The sequence below is a fragment of the Melozone crissalis genome, unplaced genomic scaffold, assembly GCF_028551555.1.
Source record: "Melozone crissalis strain CALT ecotype California unplaced genomic scaffold, PUWL_Pcris_2 ptg000029l_1, whole genome shotgun sequence".
Lineage (NCBI taxonomy): Eukaryota > Metazoa > Chordata > Aves > Passeriformes > Passerellidae > Melozone > Melozone crissalis.
The window spans coordinates 11713554-11737563 of record NW_026535807.1 but is presented as its reverse complement, the minus strand read 5'-3'; the positions used below and the strand labels follow the sequence as shown (position 1 = coordinate 11737563).

The 24010-nt window shown below is 49.5% G+C and overlaps 2 protein-coding genes across 2 annotated transcripts; both read left to right on the top strand.

Annotated features, from left to right (window-relative positions):
* Nucleotides 1-1812: 1812 nt before the first annotated feature.
* On the top strand, nucleotides 1813-2262 carry LOC128939948 (urocortin-3-like). The gene has a single exon (XM_054281205.1). The coding sequence runs from the start codon at nucleotides 1813-1815 to the stop codon at nucleotides 2260-2262; it is 450 nt and encodes a 149-aa protein (XP_054137180.1).
* Nucleotides 2263-4393: 2131 nt separating this feature from the next.
* Nucleotides 4394-23909, top strand: COPG1 (COPI coat complex subunit gamma 1). The gene is made up of 24 exons (XM_054280836.1): nucleotides 4394-4547; nucleotides 7085-7137; nucleotides 7893-7973; nucleotides 8071-8142; nucleotides 8934-9013; nucleotides 10249-10324; nucleotides 10443-10535; nucleotides 10868-10954; nucleotides 11104-11261; nucleotides 11895-12028; nucleotides 12595-12662; nucleotides 13389-13577; nucleotides 14033-14128; nucleotides 15531-15774; nucleotides 16144-16219; nucleotides 16519-16622; nucleotides 16735-16860; nucleotides 17256-17324; nucleotides 17681-17823; nucleotides 19257-19428; nucleotides 20392-20489; nucleotides 21804-21942; nucleotides 22891-22989; nucleotides 23551-23909. The coding sequence occupies exons 1-24, from the start codon at nucleotides 4511-4513 to the stop codon at nucleotides 23679-23681; spliced, it is 2625 nt and encodes an 874-aa protein (XP_054136811.1). The 5' UTR covers nucleotides 4394-4510; the 3' UTR covers nucleotides 23682-23909.
* The last annotated feature ends 101 nt before the right edge of the window (nucleotides 23910-24010 follow it).

The window sequence follows — 24010 nt, the reverse complement described above, 5'->3', positions numbered from 1 at the left end:
GCTGGGTCACCCATGGGTTCAGACCACAGGGGTGGGCAGAGCCCTGGGTGGTCTGAACCCTGGGCACCCTGACTCCTGCCCTTGGCTGTGGGGCTGAGCACCCACAACTCTCCTCATGTGGTGCCCACACAGCCTCAGAGCCTTGGGATGCTCCCACACTCCCTAAGGGGGGAATTTTGGAACAAAATCCTTGTATAAGGGGCTCACCCCACTTGGGCAGCTGGGCCAGGCTGGAATGGTGCAGGTGCCTGCAAACCACTGGTGTCCCAGCTGGAGTGCATCAAGGTGAGCTGCAAGCCACTGGTGTCCTGCAATCCAGTGGCCAAAGCAGTGCCTGGGTTTGGCACAGCAGGGAGGTGACATGTCTCTGGACATGCCCTCCATGTGGCCAGGGAGCCTGTCAGGACACAGTGCCAAGCTGGCACCAGGAGCTGTCCTTATGAGGCACAATGCCCATGGTCCCAGCAATGTGCACGTTCTCTCCCTCCCTGAAGTGATCACAGAGCCTGACAGGAGTAGGGAGGCCTAATTAGATGGAGAAAAAACATCTTGCAAGTCAAACATGGAACAATTAGAACTGAGCTCTCCCAGGTTCCCGGAATCCCCTTCAAACAGCTGGGGGAGCTGCAAGGGGGCAACATCCACCCACATCCTGGGATGATTTCATCTGCCATTAGGCAAAATGTATTAAAAACATTTCCACACGGCCCCCCCACCTTCCCCCTGTCACTGTCACCCCCTCTGCGGGTCAGAGGTGGAGCTGGGACAGGATAAGAGCCAGGGCTTGGCAGGGAGCAGAGCAAACCCCCAGCCTGTGGTCCCTGCAGCCTGGGAGCACTGCTGAACATCGAGGACACGAGGACCTGCTGCAAATGGTGAGGCTGTGCCCTCAGGGGTGCTTCTCAGGGGCTTTTAGCTGGGAAATAGGTTGCAGGGGGTTAGGTGCTTTTCATTCCTCACTTTGCAGTGAGTTAACGACCTCTGGCTGCTGATTCTGGTGCTTTCCAAAGGGTTTCACCCCAGAGATGCTCTGCTGGGTGACTGATTTTAGGGAGAGGCAGCTATACAGCAGGATTTGTGTCCCTACACCTGCTCTGATCCCCACCCCACACCCCAGCACCCCGATCCCCACCCCATAGCTCAGCATCCTGCAATCCCTGGGGCCCTCCCTGTGACCAGGGCGAGGCATGGGCTGGAGAAAGTTGCTGAGGCTTGACACAGCTCAGGACCTGTGGCCAGTCTCCTGCCCCAATGTCCTGTGTATGCCAGTCCAAGGGGCTCGTGTCCCACCTTGGTGGGTGGCTTTTGCCCTAAAGAGCCCAGCAACACAGTGGGGAATGGCACTGCCCGGGAAGGCGTGGCAGGAAGAAAGCTCCACTGCCTGCCCTGAAACCCCAGGCAGGCATTTCCCTGGCCAAAGGGCAGGAACGGGCTGGGGAGCAGCCGCAGCACCCTGGCAGGACAGGGCTGTCTCCTTCCCTGGCTGACAAAGGGCTGAAGGGTGTGAAACTGAGGGCACAGTGTCTGGCCAGGGGCTGTGTGAAAGGACAAGGACGCCCAGGGGATTTGCTTCCCATGCCCCCTTCAGCCTCCCCGAAATTCCCCACCCTGTTCAAGGGGGTTACAATCAGAGAGGAATAATGAAAGACTCCTGAAAGGAGGGTGAAGCCCCACCAGGTGCAGGGAGTGGAGGGGTTCTGTGGGGGATGTGACCTGCCGGGGGGCTGTGGGGCAGTGTCAGGGTGATGGGGGTGATGCTCAGAGCCAATCCACTGCTCCCTGCAGGCACCCCCGGGCACGCTGCGAGGCAGGATGCTGCTCTCCCGCCTGCTGCTCTCCTGCCTGCTGCTCCTCGGGCCACCAGCAGGGGCCCGGGAGGGACCCAGCCGTGAGTGGCTCTCAGCAGCCCCCCGAGGTGTGGATGGAGGGAAGCTGCTGAGGCAGGACAGCACCAGCCACAGCAAGATGCTGCCAGGTGTCTCCAAAGTGAGGAGGGGTGACGATGGCTCTGGGGCAGGGTCTCATCCAGATGAAGCCAGCCTGCCACTGCTGGAGGGATCAGAAAGACAAGCCCTGCCCTGGCTGATGAGTCCAGCCACTGAGAGAGCAGCTCCAAGCAAAAAGAAGAGGAAGGTGTCCCTGTCACTCGATGTCCACACTCACTTACTGAAAATCCTGCTCGACCTGGCCCGAGAGAAGGAGCTGCAGGCCAAGGCAGCTGCCAATGCTGAGCTGATGGCCCGGCTGGGGCGCAGGAGATGAACTGTGCTGGGACCCAGCAGAGCTGGAGAGGACAGCAGGGCTGGCACAGGGTGGAGCAGCATCGGTGTGTCTGTAGGGAACTGACACAGCACCTCACTCCCCTGGCCCCAGTGCTCGTGGCACAGGCAGCAGCCATGGCAGGACGTGGTTTAACAGCTCTCACCTCAGCACCACTGAGAAGACACAGCTGGGTTTACCTTGGCCAGAGCTTGAGCACAGCTGGTCCCAGCCCCAGGCACTACAGGGATTTCTGTGCTGGGCTTTGCTCCCTGCCCATCCAACACCCAGATGTCTCCAAAGGGGCTGCATCCAGCCAGGCAGCTTTTCCTGGGTGTTTCTTCTCTCTGGGTGACTGAAGAACACAAAATCCTCCACGAAGCCTGGCCAAGCCTCAAAGCTGGAGTTTTGAGTGAGTGTGCACAATAAAATGAGGCACCAAACACACCTTGTGCTTTATACCTGTTCTGCACCCCTGTCACAGACATCTTTTATGAAAAATCCTTTCTTTAGGATTTTTCCTCCTGAGAAGCTGAGAGGCCTCAGGAACAAAATGTAAACCATGGTTATTTGCTGCTGTGGAATGCAACAGGTGCATCTTTGGTCTGATGTGGTTGTTTCTAATTAATGGCCAATCACAGTCAGCTGGCTCAGACTCTCTGTCCAAGATACAAGCCCTTGTTTTGCATTCCTTTTTTTTTTTCTATTCTTAGCTAGCCTTCTGATGAAATCCTTTCTTCTATTCTTTTAGTATAGTTTTTATATAATATATATCATAAAATAATAAATGAAGCCTTCTGAAGCATAGAGTCATATCCTTGTCTCTTCCCTCATCCTCAGACCCATGGGAACACTGTCACACACCCCTTTAGGCTCCCATGTTGTGTTCCTTTTCTCCAGAGGTGCTGTGACGGCATGTGCTCAGCCAGGGCTAGCACGGAGGTCATTAAATTCCACATGAGGGGTGTCAGACCTGGCACCAACAGCAGAGCCTGCCCAGGGAGCCCACAGTAGCTCTGGGCCAACAGGGAACTCATGTTGTGCCCCTGGAGCTGCTGCTTCCAGCCCAGCTGGGAGATAAGAGCAGAGCAGAGCAGAGTGCGGCCGCCCCGTGCAAAGTACAGGGTGGTGCAAGCCAGGCTGAGGCAAGAGACACCTCCAGGGGGGCCACTGGAGCTGCTGGGGGACACGGCCATGCTCTTTGAGGACTACCTGCTGCAGGGTGAGTGAGCCCTCGCACTCTGGGGTGGGCATGGCTCTGGGAAAGGGGCAGAGGCGACTGGGGTGACCCCACATTCCACGGAAGGGACGGATTTCAGGAAGGGACGTGCCAGCAGATGGTGGGTTGGGGTGAGGTGTCAAGGTGGGTAAAAAGGTTTTTTGCCATCCCTGCTTGACCTGAGGCTCAGGTGATGCCCGGGCAGTGCCTGGCCCCTTGAGATACCCCCTGCACCCACTGGGAGTGTGCTGTGGGGCTGAGCCTGGAGTTTGGGGTCCAGGGTAGAGACAGGGTCCCAGCAGCAGTGGGGGACAGCGGTCATAGGAAGACCTGCCAGAGCTGGTGCACCCAAGTGGGACACTCCAGGGCAGGAAGCCTGAGTGACAACTGTTGTCCCTTGCCACTCCCAATTATTCCTGGGACGCTGAGCCCGCGACGATCTCCTCATTTCCATGTTCTGCTCCCGCGTCTCATCTGTCCTCCCCGAGACCCAGCGTGCCCCCACGGTTCAGCCCCCTCTGCCTCTAGTGCCCCCTCACCTCCCCAGTGCCCTTCCCCTGCCCAGCTCAGGAATCCCAGTGCCACCCTCATCATCAGTGTTTCCTCTGTTACCGGTGCCTCCTGCCCTGCGCTCTCTCAGCCCCAGAGCGCCGAGCAGCGTCCCAGTGTCCCCAGGGCTGCCCCTGCAGTCCCGGTGTCCCTCCAGCGCGGACCCCTGCCAGCCCCGCCCCCGCCCTGCCCTCCGCCAATCAGATCGCGCTATTGCCTTTTGGCCCCGCCCCCTCCCTGTCAGTCACGGTTCCGTGCCACGCCCTGCAGACGTCGGCGGGGGCGGTGCTGCGCCTGCGCAGTGCGGCGGTCACGGTGACAGTGACAGGCTGGCAGGAAAGGGCGGGGGCAGGAAGGGGCGGGGGCCGTGCCGGGACCAGGATCGGGATCAGGACCAGGATCGAAATCGGGACTGGGACCGGGACCTAGGCTGGGACTGCCACGGGACGGGAGGGCTGCAGCCACAGGCCCCTCGGTAGCACCATGCTGAAGAAGTTCGACAAGAAGGACGAGGAGTCGGGTGAGGGGAGGCCGGGGGCGCTGTGAGGGGAGCGACCCCTCTGAGGGCACGGGGGGGATCGGTGAGGGGGAGCCCTTCGTGGCTGCGGGGAGAGCTGGGAGGGAAGAGACCCCTCCTGTGGAAATGGGGGGGTCTGTGAGGGACAGGGGGAGCTGGGAGGGGAGGCTCGGTGCCAGCTTGGCGGCGGGGGCTTGCTGGTGTGCATGGAACCGGTGGGGAGCACTGTGGGAGCACTATGGAAGCACTATGGAGGCACTATGGGAGCACTGTGGGGGCACTAGAGCAGTCTGCTGCCTCCTCCTCGCAGCCGCGGCCGGAGGATAAACTGGTTGTATGGGCACAGCACCCCGAGGTTACTGCCACATCAGCAGGTGCAGAGCCTGGGACTAAATGTTGAGCACATTAGCGCTGTTCACAGCTGCCCAGCTCTGGAACCAGGTGCATTATGGCCGGGTAGAATCCAGTTCGTCGTTTCTGGCCCCACAATCACTGCTACTTTCAATGGATCAGGAAATCTGAGAGCACCAAGAAAACACAAAGTTTCATGCCTGAGTTTTCAGAACTTTAGGCCGATTAGTAAGAAAGAAGTTGATATTTTATGTGGTGTGTAATTCAGGTGGAAGCGTTGTATCATAAGACAGTGTTTTCTTTCATGGTTTAGCTTTGTGGTATCTTTTTCATCTTCCTATGAAGTCTTCTACACATCTTGCTCTGCATAACAAATCAGTGTGTCCTGAAACAAATTGATTCAGCATACATCTTGGTGATTGTTCTGTGTGGCTGTGCTTTCTTTTTATCTTAATGGGCATTCAATGCTTTGCCGTTGTTTCCCTTTTCCAAGGCCTCTAGTGACATCTTGATAAGCAGAGAATTTAGTGAGGCAGCTGTTGGAGGGGAATTGCTCTTGGCTTTAATTTTGGGGATTGTCCTTCATTTGCACCTTGCCACACCCATCAAATTATTGACATTACCTATGGCTAGGGCTGGCAGGAGAAGCACAAATCCAGTTAATTGCCTTCTGTGTCTTTGCTTTCCATAGTTTTGCTGGCCTTGGATGACCTGCTCCCACTCCCTTTGACATGTCATTTTGGCCACAAATTTATGTATCTCTACAAATCAGAATAAATTGTTGTTAGTTAGCCAATATTAGGAACTTTATGAACACACAACCTTTGCTCTGCCCTCCCTCTCCATGGAAGAAAACTAATGCAGGGTGCTGTGAGGACTGGGACCCCATGTACAATGTATTTTGGGATCCTTAGTGCTATGAAGGATAAAGAGGTGATGCAGTGTTATTCATGGCTGATTTAAGGATTGTAGACATGCTGGACCATGGAAATACTGGGCTGCTGGGCAGATTTTTGGAACACATTAACATATTTATCCTAGAACTGGTTCATACTCATACTAGAGACATTTTTGCACTTTCCCCTTGCTTTGTTCTACCTCTTCAACCTCACATAAGTGTCTGTGTTTTGTTCAGCCACCTGCTGCCTTTGCAAACTTCTCCTGAGCCAGAGGAGGGCATGTTATGAACCAGGAAGGAGCCAGAGCAGAGATGTGTTTGCTTTTGTATGTAAGGCTTACACTAGAGAGGGCTCCTGGCACCAGCCTGGGATGCTTCAAGCTTGGGTCAGGTCAGATTTTGGCCCAGGAGAGGTTCTCTCTGGTGGACCAGGCTTTGGAACAAGCACTACAACAACCCTGAAAAAGGCTGCATTCTGTCCCAGGGCCAGGCAGGACATAGGTTCTAATTAAAACCTGCTTATCAATAACTAGCAGCTTTTGAAAAGCTGCAGCTCACAAATACTTGGGAGGCAATCTAATAGAGACCATGCAGAATGATAGTGCTTTTCCCTCTGATTATTCCATCCTTAATTGCTGAGGGATTCTAATTATTTAGTAATAATTTACTATGTATTTAGTATTAAATTAAAAATTAAATTATTTAGTAATAATTTACTAATAATAATTTACTCTGTTAAGTGGAACAATGAAAGTTACTTTGTGTCCAGCCTATCTAGTCTGCTGTCTTGTTCTCTTAATTTGTGATAAAGCCAAAATACTTTACTGGTGGATTTTTGTTTGGTTTATATGGGAGGGATAAAGCACTCCTGACTCACCAGTCTGGCAAGCAATTCCTCTTTCTGTCTAAGCTTTTGTTCCTAGGCCTGTCCTTTGATGCTCTAACTGCCAGCAAGCTCCAGCCCAGGGTGGAAATACGTCTTTGGGGATAGAATGGAGCACAGTTATTTTACAGCTGATCAGTCTGCCTCAGCTCACAGCAGTTACTTCTGGAGGGGATGGCAAATTGAAGAATGGTCAAATTGAAGAATGTCCCATCTGCTCTGCCTTCCCTGCCTGCCATGAAGACATCCAGTTAATATTACTTCAAAGGAAGTTCTCTCATTGCTTGGTGTTCATGGAAAAAAATCACCCCAAAATGCTCAGACTGCTTTCAAAGTATGGGCATGGTTAAAAAATTGCTTTCCCATGGCACTATCCTTGGAGAGACTTTTACTCTCTTTGTTTTGCAGGTGGGAATTCCAACCCATTCCAGCACCTGGAGAAGAGTGCAGTCTTGCAAGAGGTAAATCTCCAGACCATGTCCTCTGTGTACCCCACTGGAGAGAGTCTCTCCCTCTCTTGAGTAGGTCACTGGAGAACTTCAGCAAGGAAATGAGGATTTGTTACAGTCCTGCTTGCTCTGAAAGAGATGAGCAACAGTTCTTATTTTATTACTGGACAGATAAAGGAACAAGGTTGAAATGGTCTCTGTAACAAATAAAAGGCTGTGAACTATAAATAGTAATAAAAGGAATGAAATTATCTGGGAAAGCTCACCCCAAAGCAGGAAGATTGGGAAAGTGCCTTGGACACCCCAAATGCCTTTTGGACGACAATATTAGTGAGAGGGGTGTGAGTGGTTATTAAAGAGTTTTATGAATTTTCTCTGAAGAAATGCCATTCTCAATCCCCAGCCCCTGTTGTTTCAGCATTCTCTGTTTGCTCTGAGGTTGGGACTGGTGTTGGCTCCTGTAGCCTCAGTAAGTTCAAGTTTGTCTGTCAGAAGGGTGGTGTTTTAGCTAGCACACAGTGCAGACCAGTGTGGGTGAAAGTGTGATGAGAATTTAGCCTTTAAACCTCCATTGCTCATGGATTTGTAGTCCCAGACTGCAAAACCAGCTGTTTGAAGGGGTCCATGTTTAAGAGGAATAAAAGGAAAATTTGATCCAAAGTCATTATGTGCCTTGCCATGCCTCACTCACGGTGTGTAGCTGGGACAGGCAGGACAGTGTTTGCCAGGGGGGTCAGTGTCAGTCCTTGTCTGTGCTTTGTTTCCAGGCTCGAGTGTTTAATGAGACTCCCATAAACCCACGAAAATGTGCTCATATCCTCACCAAGATCTTGTATCTCATAAACCAGGTAAGAGAGAGAAAATACACATCTATACAGACATGTGCATCAGGCCCAAAGCTGGCTGTGATATTTGGGATTTCCTTTCTTCTTTCCACACAACTAGGGGGAGCACCTTGGTGTCATGGAAGCCACCGAATCCTTCTTTGCTATGACCAAGCTGTTTCAGTCCAATGATGTAAGTCTGCCTTTGGTTTTCTCTATTTACCTGGTGGGACAAGTTGTCCCTTGAGATATACAGTTTTGTACAATCAGCTTTTCTGTCCTGTCTCAAGCTACCTGATCTGAGTGGGAAGAGTAGGGTGAAAGTTTAGAAATGGTGATCAGCTTCCTAGCCCTTCCCAGATCTTGTAGCAACTTAACTGAAGTATGCACTGCTCTTAAGGCAGAGATTCCTCTCTCTAAATTGCCATTTAACTCTGAGATTGTGGTAGGCAGGTGGATTTTAATGTGCTTTATGTCCAGCATTAAAATATCCTGCTGACAGACAACAATTGTGTGTTTGGAGGAGGCTGAGAGTTAGTGCCCACTCACAGCAGTAGCACTGTCATTAGTTGTCCCCCAAACTGCAAGGCTTTAAAATCATGAGACCAGTGCAGAAATCCCCAGACTCAGGAATAGAAATTGTTTGCTTTCTTGCTTTTGGAGCAACACAAGGCTTTCAACCACCAAACCATCAAATAGTTCCAAGGCTTTCTCCTTGTTCATATGAATGACAAGTGGAAGATGAAACTGTAGATCCAGCTAGATCTGGTATCTCTATGGCCTCACCCTAAGACTGAGGGATTAGAAGAAGAAGAGGTGTTTTGTTCATCAGTCTGGATTTTGTTCATCTTTTACACTCAGGGAGTGATGCACTCTGAAGGTATCAGGATTGTCATGATAAAATTATGTAAGCAGGGAAAACTGAGATCCCTTCCTATCTGGGACCATCTCAGCTGATGTTCTCCTTGCTTTTTTCCTTGCCAGCCAACTCTTCGCAGGATGTGTTACCTCACTATCAAGGAGATGTCTTCTATTGCAGAAGATGTGATCATTGTTACTAGCAGGTCAGTCACTTCACTTTTCTTGCTGTAATGCTGACATGCTCTTCAGTAATGTCTGTCCAGCTTCTTGAAGTAGTCCCTGAGCAGGGTGATGATAGGGAATGCCCTTGGTGAGGAAAAAGCTTTCCTTTATAAAAGACCAATAAAATACAGACATTAAACTCGTAGTGATGTGTGCAGAATATGCTGTGTCCCCATATCCCATGCCCATGGATGTCTGGAGTGTCTCTTGGTTACATGATATGGTAGCACTGCTGGCTTTGCCCTTTTTGCAGTTTTTTTCATTAACTCCTGTCTGAATGCCTTGAAATGTTTTGAAGAATTCTGGCATAAATCCCAAGGTAGACAAGGATTTACTTCTGTAGCAGCACTGAATGTGACTTCACTAGGGAACAAAATTCCCTCTGTGAGTTATTCCTAAATTGCTGATCATGTGTTCTGGTTTGAAAGCAAAACCAGTGAGAAACTCTAAGTCAGAAATACAATTTATTAGGAAAAGGGAAAAAAACAAATACATGCAATAATACAAAAGAAAAAAAACCACTGACAGAGTCAGAATACAACCTAACACCCTGCTAGTTAGGGTGGTGGTAGCAGTCCAGATGAAATGGTCTTGTTGAAGTGGTGGTCTTGTAGAAAAGATCTGGTAGCTCTTGTCCTCTGGAAACCAGTGGGTAAGGGCTACCTGTTCTGTGCCAAGGCCCAGATTATATCCAGGTAGGGATGCTTAGCTCCTCTCCCCTGGGCACAGCATCTCACAATGGGCTGATATCCGAGTCATGTGGTGGGTCCTTGATATCTCTGAGTCATTGGCAAGGCATTGATGGGCCCATTAACAGGAGATAAGGAAAAAATAATGCCCCTCCTGTTTTCAGCAGCTCTTGAGGATGGGAATAGATTACATCTTTGTGTTGTAACCTAGGACATCATGCCAGTCAGATGTCCTGTTGGCGAGTCAGGAGCAGGTCAGTGTAGGGTCTATAGAGGGCTGAGGCAGAAGCCAGGCTCAGGTGCTGCAATATGATGAATTCCTGGCCCTTCACAGTTGGTCTCCCACTGACCTGAGTACTGATCTTTTGCTCCTGCCTTCCCACTCCAGTGGGATTTGCCTGAGACCTGCAGCTGCCTGCTTGGCATTCAGCCGTGATGCTGGCTGCCTGCTGCTCTGTGTGCTCTGTGTGTGCACCTGAGAGCTGCTGGCTCAGGAGTGCCATATTGAGAGCTTCCTGTTTCCCCAGCTTAACCAAAGACATGACTGGGAAGGATGACAATTACCGAGGCCCTGCTGTGAGAGCACTCTGTCAGATCACTGATGTAAGTGCTGCTTTTCCCATGGGGCAGCTCTGTGCCCTTCACTTTTTCCTACTTTACCCCATGCCTTTCACAGTCAGAAAGGCTTTCCCATGTCAGTGCTGTTTCCCTCTCCCTGCAGAGTACCATGCTGCAGGCCATTGAGCGCTACATGAAGCAGGCGATCGTTGACAAAGTGCCAAGTGTGTCCAGCTCTGCTCTCGTGTCTTCCTTGGTATGTACTCCCTGCAGCACAGGCCTGAGGGACAATCAGCCAGGGAGGCAGTTATCTGTGGTGGGACTGGACATCTTGGGAGTTTCAGGATTTTGTTGCTATTCCTGTCTTTGTGAACTGAGGGACTGGCGCTGACTTTGTTAGAGATCATCAACCTCCTGAGGCTGCAGCTGTCATGGCCAGATCTCTGCAGGCTGATCCCTTGTTCTTCTATAAATTGCTGCTACCAGCACATTCATGGGGAAGGCTCATTTCTTCTTAAGATAAGCTGAAATTCCCAAAGCTTCCTCCAGTCTTATCTCATGGGTTGTTGTGGCTCCATCTCCTTCCAGCACTTGCTGAAGACCAGTTATGATGTGGTGAAGCGCTGGGTGAATGAGGCTCAGGAGGCAGCTTCCAGTGACAATATCATGGTGCAGGTAGGACACCCACCTCCACCAGGGGAACAGCCACCAGCAGCTGGGCATGGAGCAAACTGCTGGAGCTCAGCCAGGCACCTCTGGGTGACAGAGGGGACAAAGGGGGAAGAACCCACCGTGGGTTTGTGACATTCTCTTTCCCTGCACAGTACCACGCCCTGGGCCTGCTGTACCACGTGCGGAAGAACGACCGCCTGGCAGTCAACAAGATGCTCAGCAAGTTCACACGCCACGGCCTCAAGTCCCCGTTTGCCTACTGCCTGATGATCCGAATAGCCAGCAAGCTGCTGGAGGAGGAGGCTGGCAGGTGAGCAGGCTCCTTTGCCCTGCTGAAGGAACTTCCTGGTCCTGCTTCCGTCTCCTCTTGCAGACTCACTTGCCATCTCATTATTTCTGTCTTTGAAGAGCAGCATGTATCTTCTACCCTCTTACTGTTGCATAAAAGCAGAGAAATTATAGGAAGTCTTCCTGGTTGTTTTGGGATGACTTCTGTGAGTCTTGCTTGCACATCAAATACTACTTTGTTTCTCTGGACTGTTTTGCATAGCTGTTCTTTGTTTTACTTCATTTTCTCTGTCTTCTGTAATTTATTCTTCTGTAATTGTTTATTCTTCTGTAATTGTTTATCTAGCATGTATGCAGTGTGGCCTCCTGATGGATAAGAGTTGTGGTGTGTACAGTCATTTCCTACTGTGTGAGAATTGAGGGGGATTCCCTTTAGGCTGTAAGGCAGAGGGTGTCTTCTCAGAAGGCAGCCTGACTGTCAAGCATGCTGGAAGTACAGTATAATAACAACTGCAAAATCTGGGGACGAAGTGGGTTTATGGCTGCTTTTACCTTTCCATGGGCTGTGGGACCTGCCCATTTCTGCTGCTGAATTCTTGATTTTTCTTGGTACCTTTGTTTTAATTCAGTCTTGTGGGGTTTTTTTGTCCCTTAGCCGCGATAGCCCTCTGTTTGATTTCATTGAGAGCTGTCTGAGAAACAAGCATGAGATGGTGGTGTATGAAGCTGCATCTGCCATTGTTAACCTGCCCAACTGCACTGCCAAGGAGTTGGCTCCAGCTGTCTCAGGTAAGTGTGGTGCTCATGGTCATGGAAAGGGAATTGTGAGCCTCCAGTGGTGACCCTGCTGATTGCCCCAAGAAACAAGGGCCTTGTGTAGTGTCAGGCTTTTTATGCTGTTCTGTCCTTTGTTGCTTTATGCTGCTACTGAGAGCCTGTGGTGTGTGGGAATTGCCTTGTTCTTGTAAAGGTATTTCCTGGTGTGTTCAAGTGTTATTACTTCATGGGTCAGTTCTGGGAAAGGAGCAGGGTTTGCATGAAATAGAGAACAGCAGTTCAAATTAATAGGAAAGATGACAAGGTGATGAATTTGGCTTTCACAAGGAGCAGAGGATAGCAGCACTGTGGAAGAAGGTGGAGATAAGTAAGAGTTAGTTGTCAGCAGGGGTGTGACAAAGGCAAAGGGGAAAAGAAACAGGGAAGAATCTGTTACAAGTACAATTGCTTCTTAAGCATTTTTCTAGTTACCTTATGCTTGCAGCTATCTCTTTGCTAAAGCTCTTGCTTTAGGTATGAAATGCTCTCAATAACAGAGTGCCTAAACATCTGCCTGTGTTGGTTTTCCCACCTTGCAGTTCTGCAACTGTTCTGCAGCTCCCCGAAAGCAGCACTAAGATACGCAGCCGTCCGTACCCTCAACAAGGTAGGAGCCAGTCCCTTGGGAGCTCCAGTAGTGCCTCATGTGCAGGAGGTGCAGACTGCAGAAGAAAGCAGTCAGATTATGTGAAGATTTTGTGTGAATAACCTCTGTCTTGTGCTACAGCCTTACATTTCATTGCTTTCTGTCTGGAATAAAACCTCAAAGAGCACTCTACAGAAGAAAAAAACCCCTGGTAGTTTTCACTGGTCTCTTAGAATGTCACTAGTCTTAGTGTTACTGCTTTCCCTTCTGAGCTTCCCATGGTGTGGAAGCTCCTTGTAAAACAGGGATCAAACCTTGGTGATGCTTCTTGCCTGCTCTGTGGCAGTCTTTACTCCAGCTTTTCCCTTCTCCTTATAAACACTATAAAAGAAAAAGAGAATAGTAGTGTCTGGTAACTGCTGTGCTTCTGCCTACAGAGCTGTTTTGCACAGCTAGTCTGGCTACATTCTTGTTGGGAATTCACAGCTTTCTTTTCTTACTATATAGAGCAAAATCAGAGAGTTAAAAATAATAAAAGACTGTTTACTGCTACTGCTTTTCTTCCAGCAAGGGGTGCAATTCTGCAGGAAACAAGAGCTGGTTACCTTAACTCCAGATTAGCTGAGATGTCCCTCATGTGCAGTCTATGCCACTCATTTCTATGGGAAGGAGTGAGTTTTGCTGGGTTTTGCCAGCTGGGCCTTTTGCATCTCTTGAGGGATTTTTATTCTTCCCTGGCTGCTGCAGGTGGCCATGAAGCACCCATCTGCTGTGACTGCCTGTAACCTGGACCTGGAGAACCTTGTGACAGACTCCAACCGCAGCATCGCCACCCTGGCCATCACCACGCTGCTGAAAACCGGCAGTGAGAGCAGCATCGACCGGCTCATGAAGCAGATCTCCTCCTTCATGTCAGAAATCTCAGATGAGTTCAAAGTAAGGAAGTGGGAGGAGGAGGGACACCCAGATTCCTGAAGAAACCTTATGGTCTTTGTCCATGTTTGTGTGTATGCTCTAAACCTGCATGGAGCTGCTTCCAGAAGCAGCAGAATATTTGCAGGGAAGAGAAAGTATTTGAGGCTGTCTGCCTAAGCCATGCCTCAGTCCTACATCTCCAAAGTCACATGCTCTCTCCTGGGGAGATGCCTTCTGAGAATTAAATCTTTCTTCTTTCCAGTGGGTGTGGGCTTTCTTTATGGGCTGGCCAGTGCATAAAGATCTATCTCCTCCAATTGTTAATATTGTACCTCCTGGAACTTCATTTGTTGAATAAACAAACACAAAAACGTGATTTCCAGCCTAGGGAGGCCAGCAGAAAATTGATACAACTCGGCTATTTTTTCCTGCAGGGTGAAACAGAATTGTTTTTTGCTTGCCCCCTTTTCCTGCAGGTGGTAGTGGTGCAGGCCATCAATGCTCTGTGTCAGAAGTACCCTCGCAAGCACGCTGTCCTCATGAACTTCCTCTTCACTATGCTCCGGGAGGAGGTGAGTGTGCAGGACAGCTGTGTGGTGAGTGTGCAGGACAGCTGTGTCTGCCTTGCTTGTGGGCATAACAGTGCTCCCTATGAGTGTCAGGCTTTTACTGATAGGGCTGTGCAGTGAAAGCCTCTCTCTAATAGGCTTGCAGTCTAACTGCAGAAATGCCCAGCTGTGCACAATTGTTATAAGCATACTGCCAGGCATATTTTTAGTGTGGTTTTCATTCTGTGATTTTTTTTTTATGGGGGTTTATTAACTCTGAAAGCAAATGCAAGCAACAGCAGATCTGTTGGCAGTCCATGTGTGTTTCACATTTGAACCAGCTTTCTTTTATACTTTGACAGCAAATTCCAAGAAGTTTTGTCTTGTACACAAAGATTCAATAACAACCTATTTATTGATGACACGGGACCACTTTTGTTCTGGTGTCTGTGCTCTGGCAGTGAAGGGATCACGAGTACCTATAACCATTCTCTGCATTCAGTCAGACAAAAATCACAGAAAGACAGCTTTACAGAGGTTTGCTGAGGCTGTTTCTAAATGATCCAACATGTCTGCAGCACAGCTGGCACCACTGCTTGCTCTGACATCACTTCCTGCCAATTACAGCCTCTCAGTTGGGAACAAACTGGAGCATCTCATTTTACCCCTGTGAAAAATGGACCATTCTCCTTTCCCATATTTTCTGTGGGTGGATGGTATCATTTTGAATGTGGTTTTGTACTTCAAAGCATTCTGTTTTAAAGCTTTTTTAATCTGAAGTAGCTCAGAAAGATCCAAATGCCCAGCACTGTGCATGTAATTGGCAGAGGGTAGTGTGCAGTTTAATCCCCTGGTGTGTACTGAGGACATCAGTAAATAATGTCTGAGATTGCCAAGCATTACTGGCATGTCAGGTTGTGGCTGTACCTGGGGAGGTATTGATTGCCTATCATCCCACACTAGTAGAGCTATTTGCTGTGTCCTGCTGTGGCAGATACAATCCTTCATACGTTTCTCTTGTGATTCATCCTCAGATGCCTAGTGCTAAAGGGGAGAGGGTGGGGTTTTTTCTCCTTCCATATGGCTGGTTTTAAGCACTAATTCTAGCAGCAGAGGATTTTGATGGAGACAAAAACCCTTCAGCCAGATTAATCCTTTTACTCTTAGGTTAGGACTCAGGTTTTTTTTTTCTCCAGTACAGCCATTCTGAAGGGAGCTGGCAAGAGAGCTTGAATATTAGCTGGCCCTCTGGGTGTAAAGAGGGTCAAAAGCGAGGGCAGAATTACTGCCCTCCTCCTTTCAAGCACACATTAAAAAGCACTGAGTGTGAGTGACCTTTCAAAGGAATGTTTCTCCTGTCTGGCTAGCTCAGAGTCTCTAAAATACTTTGATGTTTCCAGCTGAGCAGTTCCCTTTTGCTCCTCAGGGTGGCTTTGAATACAAGAGAGCCATCGTGGACTGCATCATCAGCATTATCGAGGAGAACTCAGAGAGCAAAGAGACAGGCCTGTCTCACCTCTGTGAATTCATTGAGGACTGCGAGTTCACTGTGCTGGCCACTCGTATCCTCCACCTCCTGGGGCAGGAAGGGCCCAAAACCAACAACCCCTCCAAATACATTCGCTTCATCTACAACAGGGTTGTTCTGGAGCACGAAGAAGTCCGGGCAGGTAAGTGACAGACCTGGAAAGTTCTCTGCCCTTACACAGCCATAGTGTATGAATGCCTCTGCTTTTGAGGGTTGTGATTTCCTCTAGGCCTGAGCAGATTGTTTTATACAGCAAAGATACTGCAGTAGTATTGATGGAAGAGACAGCCTGTGGCTGAGAAGTGGGAAGGCATATGCACTGGTTCTGAAACCAGACAAAGGGTTGCAGGCTAACACTTCACCTCTGCTTCTTTCTAGTCACAGTTTTACTAATGTAGACAGTTTACTAGTGTAGCATCTCTGACATGATGTTTGATCAAGGCTGAGAAATGGAGGAAACTTCAGCTGATTCCTTTGCTTTCTAATTCAGTTTTCATGACTTTTGCTACAGGTGCTGTAAGTGCCCTTGCAAAGTTTGGAGCTCAGAATGAGGAGATGTTACCCAGTATCTTGGTGTTACTGAGAAGGTCAGTTGGGTCTCAGAGTCTTTCAGCATCCTGTGTGAAATACCCTGTTTGCTTGAGAGCTTGTCTAGTCTCTTCTACCTGTGGGTCTGAGAAGGTGCACAGGGTACCTGTGATTCTGTGACAGGATCACCAGTGCATTCAGCACTACAAAGTGGACAGAAGCCATGTGTGGCAGATTACTGCTTTTCTAATATAATTGCTAGGAGATTGCTGGATTTCCCCTATGGCATGTTTTTACTGACCCTGTGATGTTTCTTAGTGATGTGGATTCTGAAGAAAGTTTTCCACTTTCCCCTCAGGTGTGTGATGGATGATGACAATGAAGTGAGAGACAGAGCCACCTTCTACCTGAATGTTCTGGAGCAGAAGCAGAAAGCCCTCAATGCTGGCTACATCCTGAATGGTACTGCAGGAAGGCCTTAAAACAAGTCTGCTCCTCTTTCCTGGTCTAACAAGAGTTAAACTAAAGACCTGGCATTGTTGTGGTTTCAGTGGCCTGTCCCTTCTGTCCCCAGGGTTGACGGTGTCCATTCCTGGCCTGGAGAGGGCTCTGCATCAGTACACCCTGGAGCCCTCTGAGAAACCCTTTGACTTGAAATCTGTTCCTTTGGCAACAGCTCCCATCATCGAGCAAAGAGCAGGTGAGGAATCAGGTCCCCTGAATGCTGGTGATTCCCTGCCCTGGGCTTGCTGAGAACTGCTGGGCTCCATCCCATTTGAATTTTGTGGGATTGCATCTCCTGGAAAGACTAAGGCCTGCAAATCTGGTTGCTCTCACATTAATGTTTCAGTTTAGTCCAACTGCTAATAATAGTAGTAGCTGGCAATCCTCAGTGGAGCTGTTGCAGTTTTAAAGCTGCTTAGGAAGCCAAGTAGGGGTGTCTAGTCTACATCAAATGAGAATGAGCTCCCTTGCTTTCCATAGTCAAATTCCTCTTTAGACATTGATCTGTTTTCTGATTTAGTGATTTCTTACTCTTCCCCTTCAACTCTTTTGGGTTTGTTTTTGTTTGAGTGCTTTCTTTCTCATTTGCAGAAAATGTCCCCGTCGCTGTAGTGAAACAGCCAGAGAAAGTGGCAGCAACACGGCAGGAAATATTCCAAGGTAAATTGATGGAAGGCCTCTGCTCTGTCCATGTGGGAGAGCTCTGTAGCCACCTCTTGCTGAGCCTGCCTTAGCCCCTCTGGCTTCTTACCTTCTTATAGGAAGTGACATGAGCTCCCAGCTTAAGGTCAGCTGGTCACTCCTGGAGGGGGGGGTGCCTGCAGTGCTCTTTTTTCTGTCTAGCAGTAGTCATGAGCAAAGGATGACTCCATTTTAAAAGTCTCTAGGGAATGTTTAGGAGTATTTGATGGATAGTTCCTTGCTGTAGCAGCTTCTGGCAGCTGAAACAAGGGGTTTGACACTGCTAACACCTCCTTGTGTCTTGAGAAGGCAGTAATTTGTGTCCTCTATTTCAGAGCAACTGGGGGCCATCCCAGAGTTCCGGGGGCTGGGCCCGCTGTTCAAGTCCTCCCCAGAGCCTGTGGCCCTGACAGAGCTGGAGACAGAGTATGTGGTTCGTTGCACAAAGCACACCTTTGTCAGCCACATGGTGTTTCAGGTGGGTAGCTATGGGGGGTGCTGCTGAGGGCTCTCAGAAAATAAGCTCCTGACTGGCTAAAAGCTTCGTTGTGAAGATATCTCTCAGGGATATCATAGAATGGCCTAAGTTGGAAGTGACTTTAATGATAATCCAGTGTCAGCCCCTCTGCCATGGACAGGGACCCCTTTCACTGGACCAGGTTTCTCAGAACTCCATCCAGCCTGGCCTTAAACACTTGCAGAGATGCAGCACCCACAGTCTGTGTTCAAAGCACAACACTGCAATGAGTAGTGCTTAATTTCTTATCCATGGTAACAGAACCCCAAAGAAAATGAATAAGGGTGGGGGGAGTGTGTCTGAACAATGCTTACAGGTACAATCAAATCCAACAAGCACTAGGTGGGGCTGTTCTCACTCAGGAGTTGGCAGGGGAATCTGTTCTTTCTTCTATGGTTTGGGCATGAAAGAGTGAAGCTTACTTCATCTGAGAAGCTGAAAAGGGTACCCAAGAAAGAGATCCAGTGGGGGAGAGCTCTTCATCTGCTATGTTTTGTTTTAGCCTGTAGCACAGGTGGTTTCTTCTGTACATCCTAGCTTTGGCTGTACCACACTGCTGCTAAATGTGGGATGTTAGGATTGATGTGCCAGTCCCCTTGCCTGGGCTTCAGGAAGTCTGAGGCACAGTGAGTCCTTTGCTAGCTTGTGAGCTGCAGTGTTTTGTCCTTAGCCAGCTCCTTCCTCAAAGCTCAGAACTGCTTACACTGCCCTCACAGGGCTTGACCTTTGTTTCTGTTGTCCATCCACCAGATGTAATTGTGTGAGCTTAAGAGATTTGGCATTGCAGCTGGAACAAATCTGATCAGCAAGTTTAGACTTGCTGAAAACTTCAGGCTTGCTGAAACTTGCTCAAGCTGTACCTTGTTCAAGCCATGCAAACAGTCATCTTTCCATCTGCTGTGAAGGCACTGTGTCCCTGTAGCTTCAAGTGGGATGATGTAGGCAACACAGTACTTGCATTTCTGTAGAGCAAAGAATTAACTCAGGAATTACTGGAAATTGAAAGAAAAAGTTCCATACTAACTGGTGGAACTGAAACAGGCAAAATCTGACACATCCCTGCCCTTACTGAATTTGTGATCCTGCCTGATTTGCAGAGGGCAGGCCTTGGACTGGTGTGTGCTGGTTTAAGTCTTGTTTCCTTAAAAAAGAAAGCTTGCTGGAGCACTGGACTCCCCAGCAGGGTTTCAGTTTCTCCCCTAAAGCATTTAAATGAGCACTTTTTAGTCAAGTTGCTCTGTCATGAGCCAGCTGATGGTGAGGTGCACCATGGAAGCACAGAGAGCTGGGGGTTCACAGGCTGACACCAGGCTCCCCCTTGCCTCAGCTGGGGCTGCTCTGCAAGGAGTAGTGAGCAGCTTCAAGCTGTTGCTGCTTTCCCCTTTCCTGTTTAGTTTGACTGCACGAACACCCTGAATGATCAGATCCTGGAGAATGTCACAGTGCAGATGGAGCCAACAGAGGGCTATGAGGTCATTGGCTATGTACCTGCCAAAACCCTGGTGTACAACCAGCCAGGTACCTGCTACACACTGGTGGCACTGTCTGAAGAGGATCCAACAGCAGGTAAACAGTCTGCACTCTTTTCTCCTGTATTGTTTATCCTCACACATTCTACCTTCCATCCCAGCCAGATATTTATAGCCTGTGTATGGGTGCAGCCCTGAGTGATGCTGAGTGTGACTTGTCTTTGCTGTTTTGGGGGCTGTCAAGCCTTCCTTCTCCTCTGCTGGTTCCCTTGTGCTGTAGCACTGCCAAGTTGAGCCATGAGAGCTGGCAGATGAGTTGTCTTTTGTGCACCCTGGGCTGTCCTTCAGCCTTTGTGTTAGACATGGGGAGGCTGATGCTTGTAAAATACTGAGTGTGCCCAGATGCTCTGGGTAGCAAAGGGGTATTTCAGACAAACTGCTAGAATTTATGGGATGTCTGTTTGAATTGAACATCCCCCTCCTGTTTTGAATTGAACATCCCCCTCCCTGTTTGCCACTGTCCAGAACATGAATCAGGCTTTACCTGTGCTTTGTTTCTCCCTGGTTTGTGCTCTGGAACTGCTCTGCTGTCGGGTTGCTGCTGTTCACTCAGCAGTACCATCTTCTAGGGATGAGTCATCACTTCTCCCAGCTGAGTGGTATTAATGAGCTGCAGCATTGCAGTGCAAGGGGCTTTCACTTCAGAGGCACAGGAACTGATCCCTGTATGTGGATCTTGCCTCTGCACAAGGTGCTGATGGGACATGTTTAGTTAGTGTTCCCAACACAATGTCAGGTTCATTAGTAATAGCACTTGATCTGAGGATTATAGTCTTGTACAACCATCATGAGCCTGTCTTTATCACTGTTTGCTTAATATTATAAATAAAGAGCTTGTCCTTGAGAGACAGAAACTGTCTCTCTAGGTCAGTGGCTAAGCCTGTGCTGCTGACAGTGACAGGGAGAGCCTGGCTGCCCCAAAGCTCCCAGGCCCATTCTGCCTCAGGGCAGTGTGGCTGTGGTGGTGATGTGAGCTTTGCCTTTGCTTTCCTGTCTCCAGTGGCCTGCACGTTCAGCTGCATGATGAAATTCACTGTCAAGGACTGTGATCCCAACACGGGCGAGACGGACGACGAGGGTTATGAGGATGAGTATGTGGTAAGAAGCTGAGCATGTACCTGATCCTGGAAACTGCTGTCATTTTGTGGGGTTTTGCAATCTGAACTTGGATCCCTGCAAGCAATGATGTGATCACCATCTCCGAAGAGGGCAGCATCATGTAGAGGGAGCTCTTGCTGTTTCTGATGCACAGGGGAGTTTGCAGAGTTTCCTTTGTCTCATTTGGGTATTCTCCTGTTGCACTGTAGGTGGACACCTGACTGTGCAGGATATGTGTGTTTTGGGAGGCCATGGTGCATCCTCCAGGTTTGGCTGACTGTGCCTTATGGGCTCCAGCAATGGCACACTCAGGGTTATGGAGACAGAGGGCTCTCAGGCATCTTTTGTTCTCCACAAGTTGCTCCTGTGGTGGCACAGTTAATTGTCTAGAGGCTTGCCTGGCAAGTTACCATCCTCATTCTTAATTCTGGGGAAGGTGGAGCTCTGGAGCTCTTCCCTCCCCAGCACTGACACTGCTGAAAGCAGTGCTGCTGCAGAAGCACCTCTCTTCCTTGGAGAGGAGGGGATGTTCTTCACAGCCTCAGCCTGGCCTGTTAGCTCCAGAGACAGTTTTCTGTGCATTGCCTGTCACTGCTGTGAATCTGATTAGAGGCACTGCTGTGCAGTGAGTCACTGTCTTCCCAGAAAGAGTGGGGAGAGTTTTTCACAATGGAACATACAAGGTTAACACTTCTTTCAGCTTCCTACCAGTCACCAAGGCAATTGAGTGATACTTAAACTCTTCCATGTGTTTCAGCTAGAATCAGGAGGAGATTCTTTTCTGCAGGAATTGTTGGAATTAATGCAGGCTGGTGTCCTTCAGGGCATTGCCTGTCCTTCATTACACACTCTGGAGGGCCAAGCCTGGTTCTGCCTTGCACAGGTGCAGTCACAGCAGCTGCTCAGCTACCCTGGTGCCAGTGTCAGGTGATGGCACATGTCTGACAGTGTCTCATTTTACCAGCCTACAAATTGATAAGCCAGAAAGGAAAAACACAGGCTTACATGCATTTCAGGGAAGCAAATGCTCAAGCAGCTATTTATAAGCTTTTGTTTTTCCCTCTGTTTTGGCCATTTGTCCAGTGCTTTGATCTGTCAGACCAAGGGCTGTGCTCAGAGCAGGAATGTGGTTTGTAAGCCCTGGAAATGGCATCACTGTGCCTTTCTCAGGCCTAGCAGTTGCTCAGTAGCAAACCAGAAATGGAAGTGGAGGCAGTCTCCTGCATTCACCTGATCTTAGGGGATCCAGTCTAAAGTCTGAGGATTTCAGGGTTAAGAACAATCGTGTTTCACTTGAACCTCTTCTACCACCAGCTTGAAGACTTGGAGGTCACAGTGGCTGATCACATCCAGCGAGTTCTGAAGCCAAACTTTGGAGCAGCCTGGGATGAAGTGGGTGATGAGTTTGAAAAGGAAGAAACCTTTACTTTATCTGCTATTAAAACCCTTGAAGGTAAGGAAGGGTGTGTGAGCACAGCAGAGCTCTTATTTTCCCTCTTGCAGGCAGAGTCCAGAGGCTCAGCCTGGCTCACTTTAGATCTGTCACAGAAAGGCTAATGGGGCAAAACCCTTCACAAGCTTTGCACCACAGCTGTTTAATAGGGAGCTGCAGTTACTGTCATAATAAGTTAGTTCAGGTTTCAAAAATACTAGTGAGTGTTTTGTGACCAGTAGAGACCAGGCTGGATTGTGGAGGCAAGAGAATAGCTTGCTTTGCTCTTGTATTTAACCCTTCTAAGCATACAGACCATAGTTCAGTTATGAATTCCCACCATTCTTCTTGAGACCAGTGATAAAAAATGAAAACATCAGAAGACATGAGGCTGGTGAGGAGGCTGGTGGGGTAAACCCTCTTCTCTTTCATCATGTGTCAGAGTCCTTCTGTTTTACTCACAAACCTGTGAAAACTCAGATCTTTTGATGCCTTACAGAATGTCCTTGTCCTGTAGCCATTTCTGTGCTCCCTTGAACAGCCCCTTGAGGTTTGAAATACTCTCCCTGAGGCCTTTTCATATTTCTCCTGAAGACCTGTGTCTCCTGCAAAACATCTCCTCCCTTTTCAAGTCTCCAGAGAAGTGAGCAGGCTGACAGGGCTGTGCAGTAAGTGCAGCCAGCTGCATTCTCCTGCCCTTGTCTGACTCACTCCCCCTCTTCTTTCTGTTGCACATTTGCTACATCAGATAACAGAACTCTCCCATGGTGGTGGGGGTTTTTGTGTGTTGTCTTTTTAGTCCTTGTGGCCTCCAAAACCATGATTCTGACCAGTGGTGTGTGTCCCTCAGGACAAGGAATGTGAACTCTAACATGTAGGGAGAGCTTGAGTCACTTTTAGGTGCCCTTTATGTGCCCCTGTTAAGGTATCTGTGACACAGAGCCCATTTTATTGCTTTTTTTCTAACAGAGGCAGTGAGCAATATTGTGAAGTTCCTGGGGATGCAGCCCTGTGAGCGGTCAGATAAAGTGCCAGATAACAAGAACTCTCACACACTGTACCTGGCAGGTGAGCTGTGGGCTGAGGTTCTGCTTCAGGGGCAGCTCTGGGAGGTGGCACAGAGCTGCCTGTTGAAAATCAGGGCAGGAGTTCCTCACTGTGCTCTGGGTTGGATTCTGAGGTTTGTTCCTGCCATGATTTCTGTCTCTGCAGCGCAGAGCAACTGGTCTTGGGATCAGGGAGGGTGCTGTGGTGGAGGGGATGTTGGGGTCAGCCCCAGGCTCAGCTGGGTGGAATTTGCTGCCTTTGTGATCTGTGGCATCCTGCTTTGGAGTGAGCCTGGTGTGGGAAAGACAGCAGCCTTACCCAGCAGAATAGATGAGTACCAGAGCTCTTGGACAATCCTGGATCTCTTCTCACCTGCCTGGAGTTTATTTTACACTTTGGTTTCATGGGTTTTACAGTAGCAGCAGTCCCAGGTATGCTACAATGAATGGGAACTGAGCTGCTTTAGGGTCTCTCCTGGCCCAGTACAAGGACTTGCCAGATTTTGCAGTAGTGTTCATCTTCAGACTTGCAGGGGAGAGCAGCCTGCAGCGTGCTCACTGCTTCCTCCCCTGTCCTCCGCAGGTGTGTTCCGGGGTGGCCATGACCTCCTGGTGCGGTCTCGCCTTGTTCTCACGGACACCGTGACCATGCAGGTCACGGCCCGCAGTGCGGAGGAGCTCCCTGTGGATGTGATCATGGCCTCCGTCGGATAAACCCCCTTTCCAGGACTGTCCTAACTCTGAGCCCCCACCGACAGCACTATAAGGATCACGGTCACTACAGCAGCTTTCGTGTTCTCTGCAGTACAGCTGTACTTGGGGCTTTGTCTATAAAATCACCATGTTTTTAATCTCCGGCTGCGCCGCGCTCTGTCCCCGCGTCGCAGCGTCGCAGCCGCCGCTCCCTGTGCTCCTCCCGCTGTGGTTCCAATAAAGCAGTGTTGTGGCTCTTCCTGGCTGTGTCGGGGGCGGGACCGGCGTTTCGGCGGCGGGGGCCGGCCCTGTCCCCGGCCGCAGCCCCTCCCCGGGGCGGGCGGGAGCGG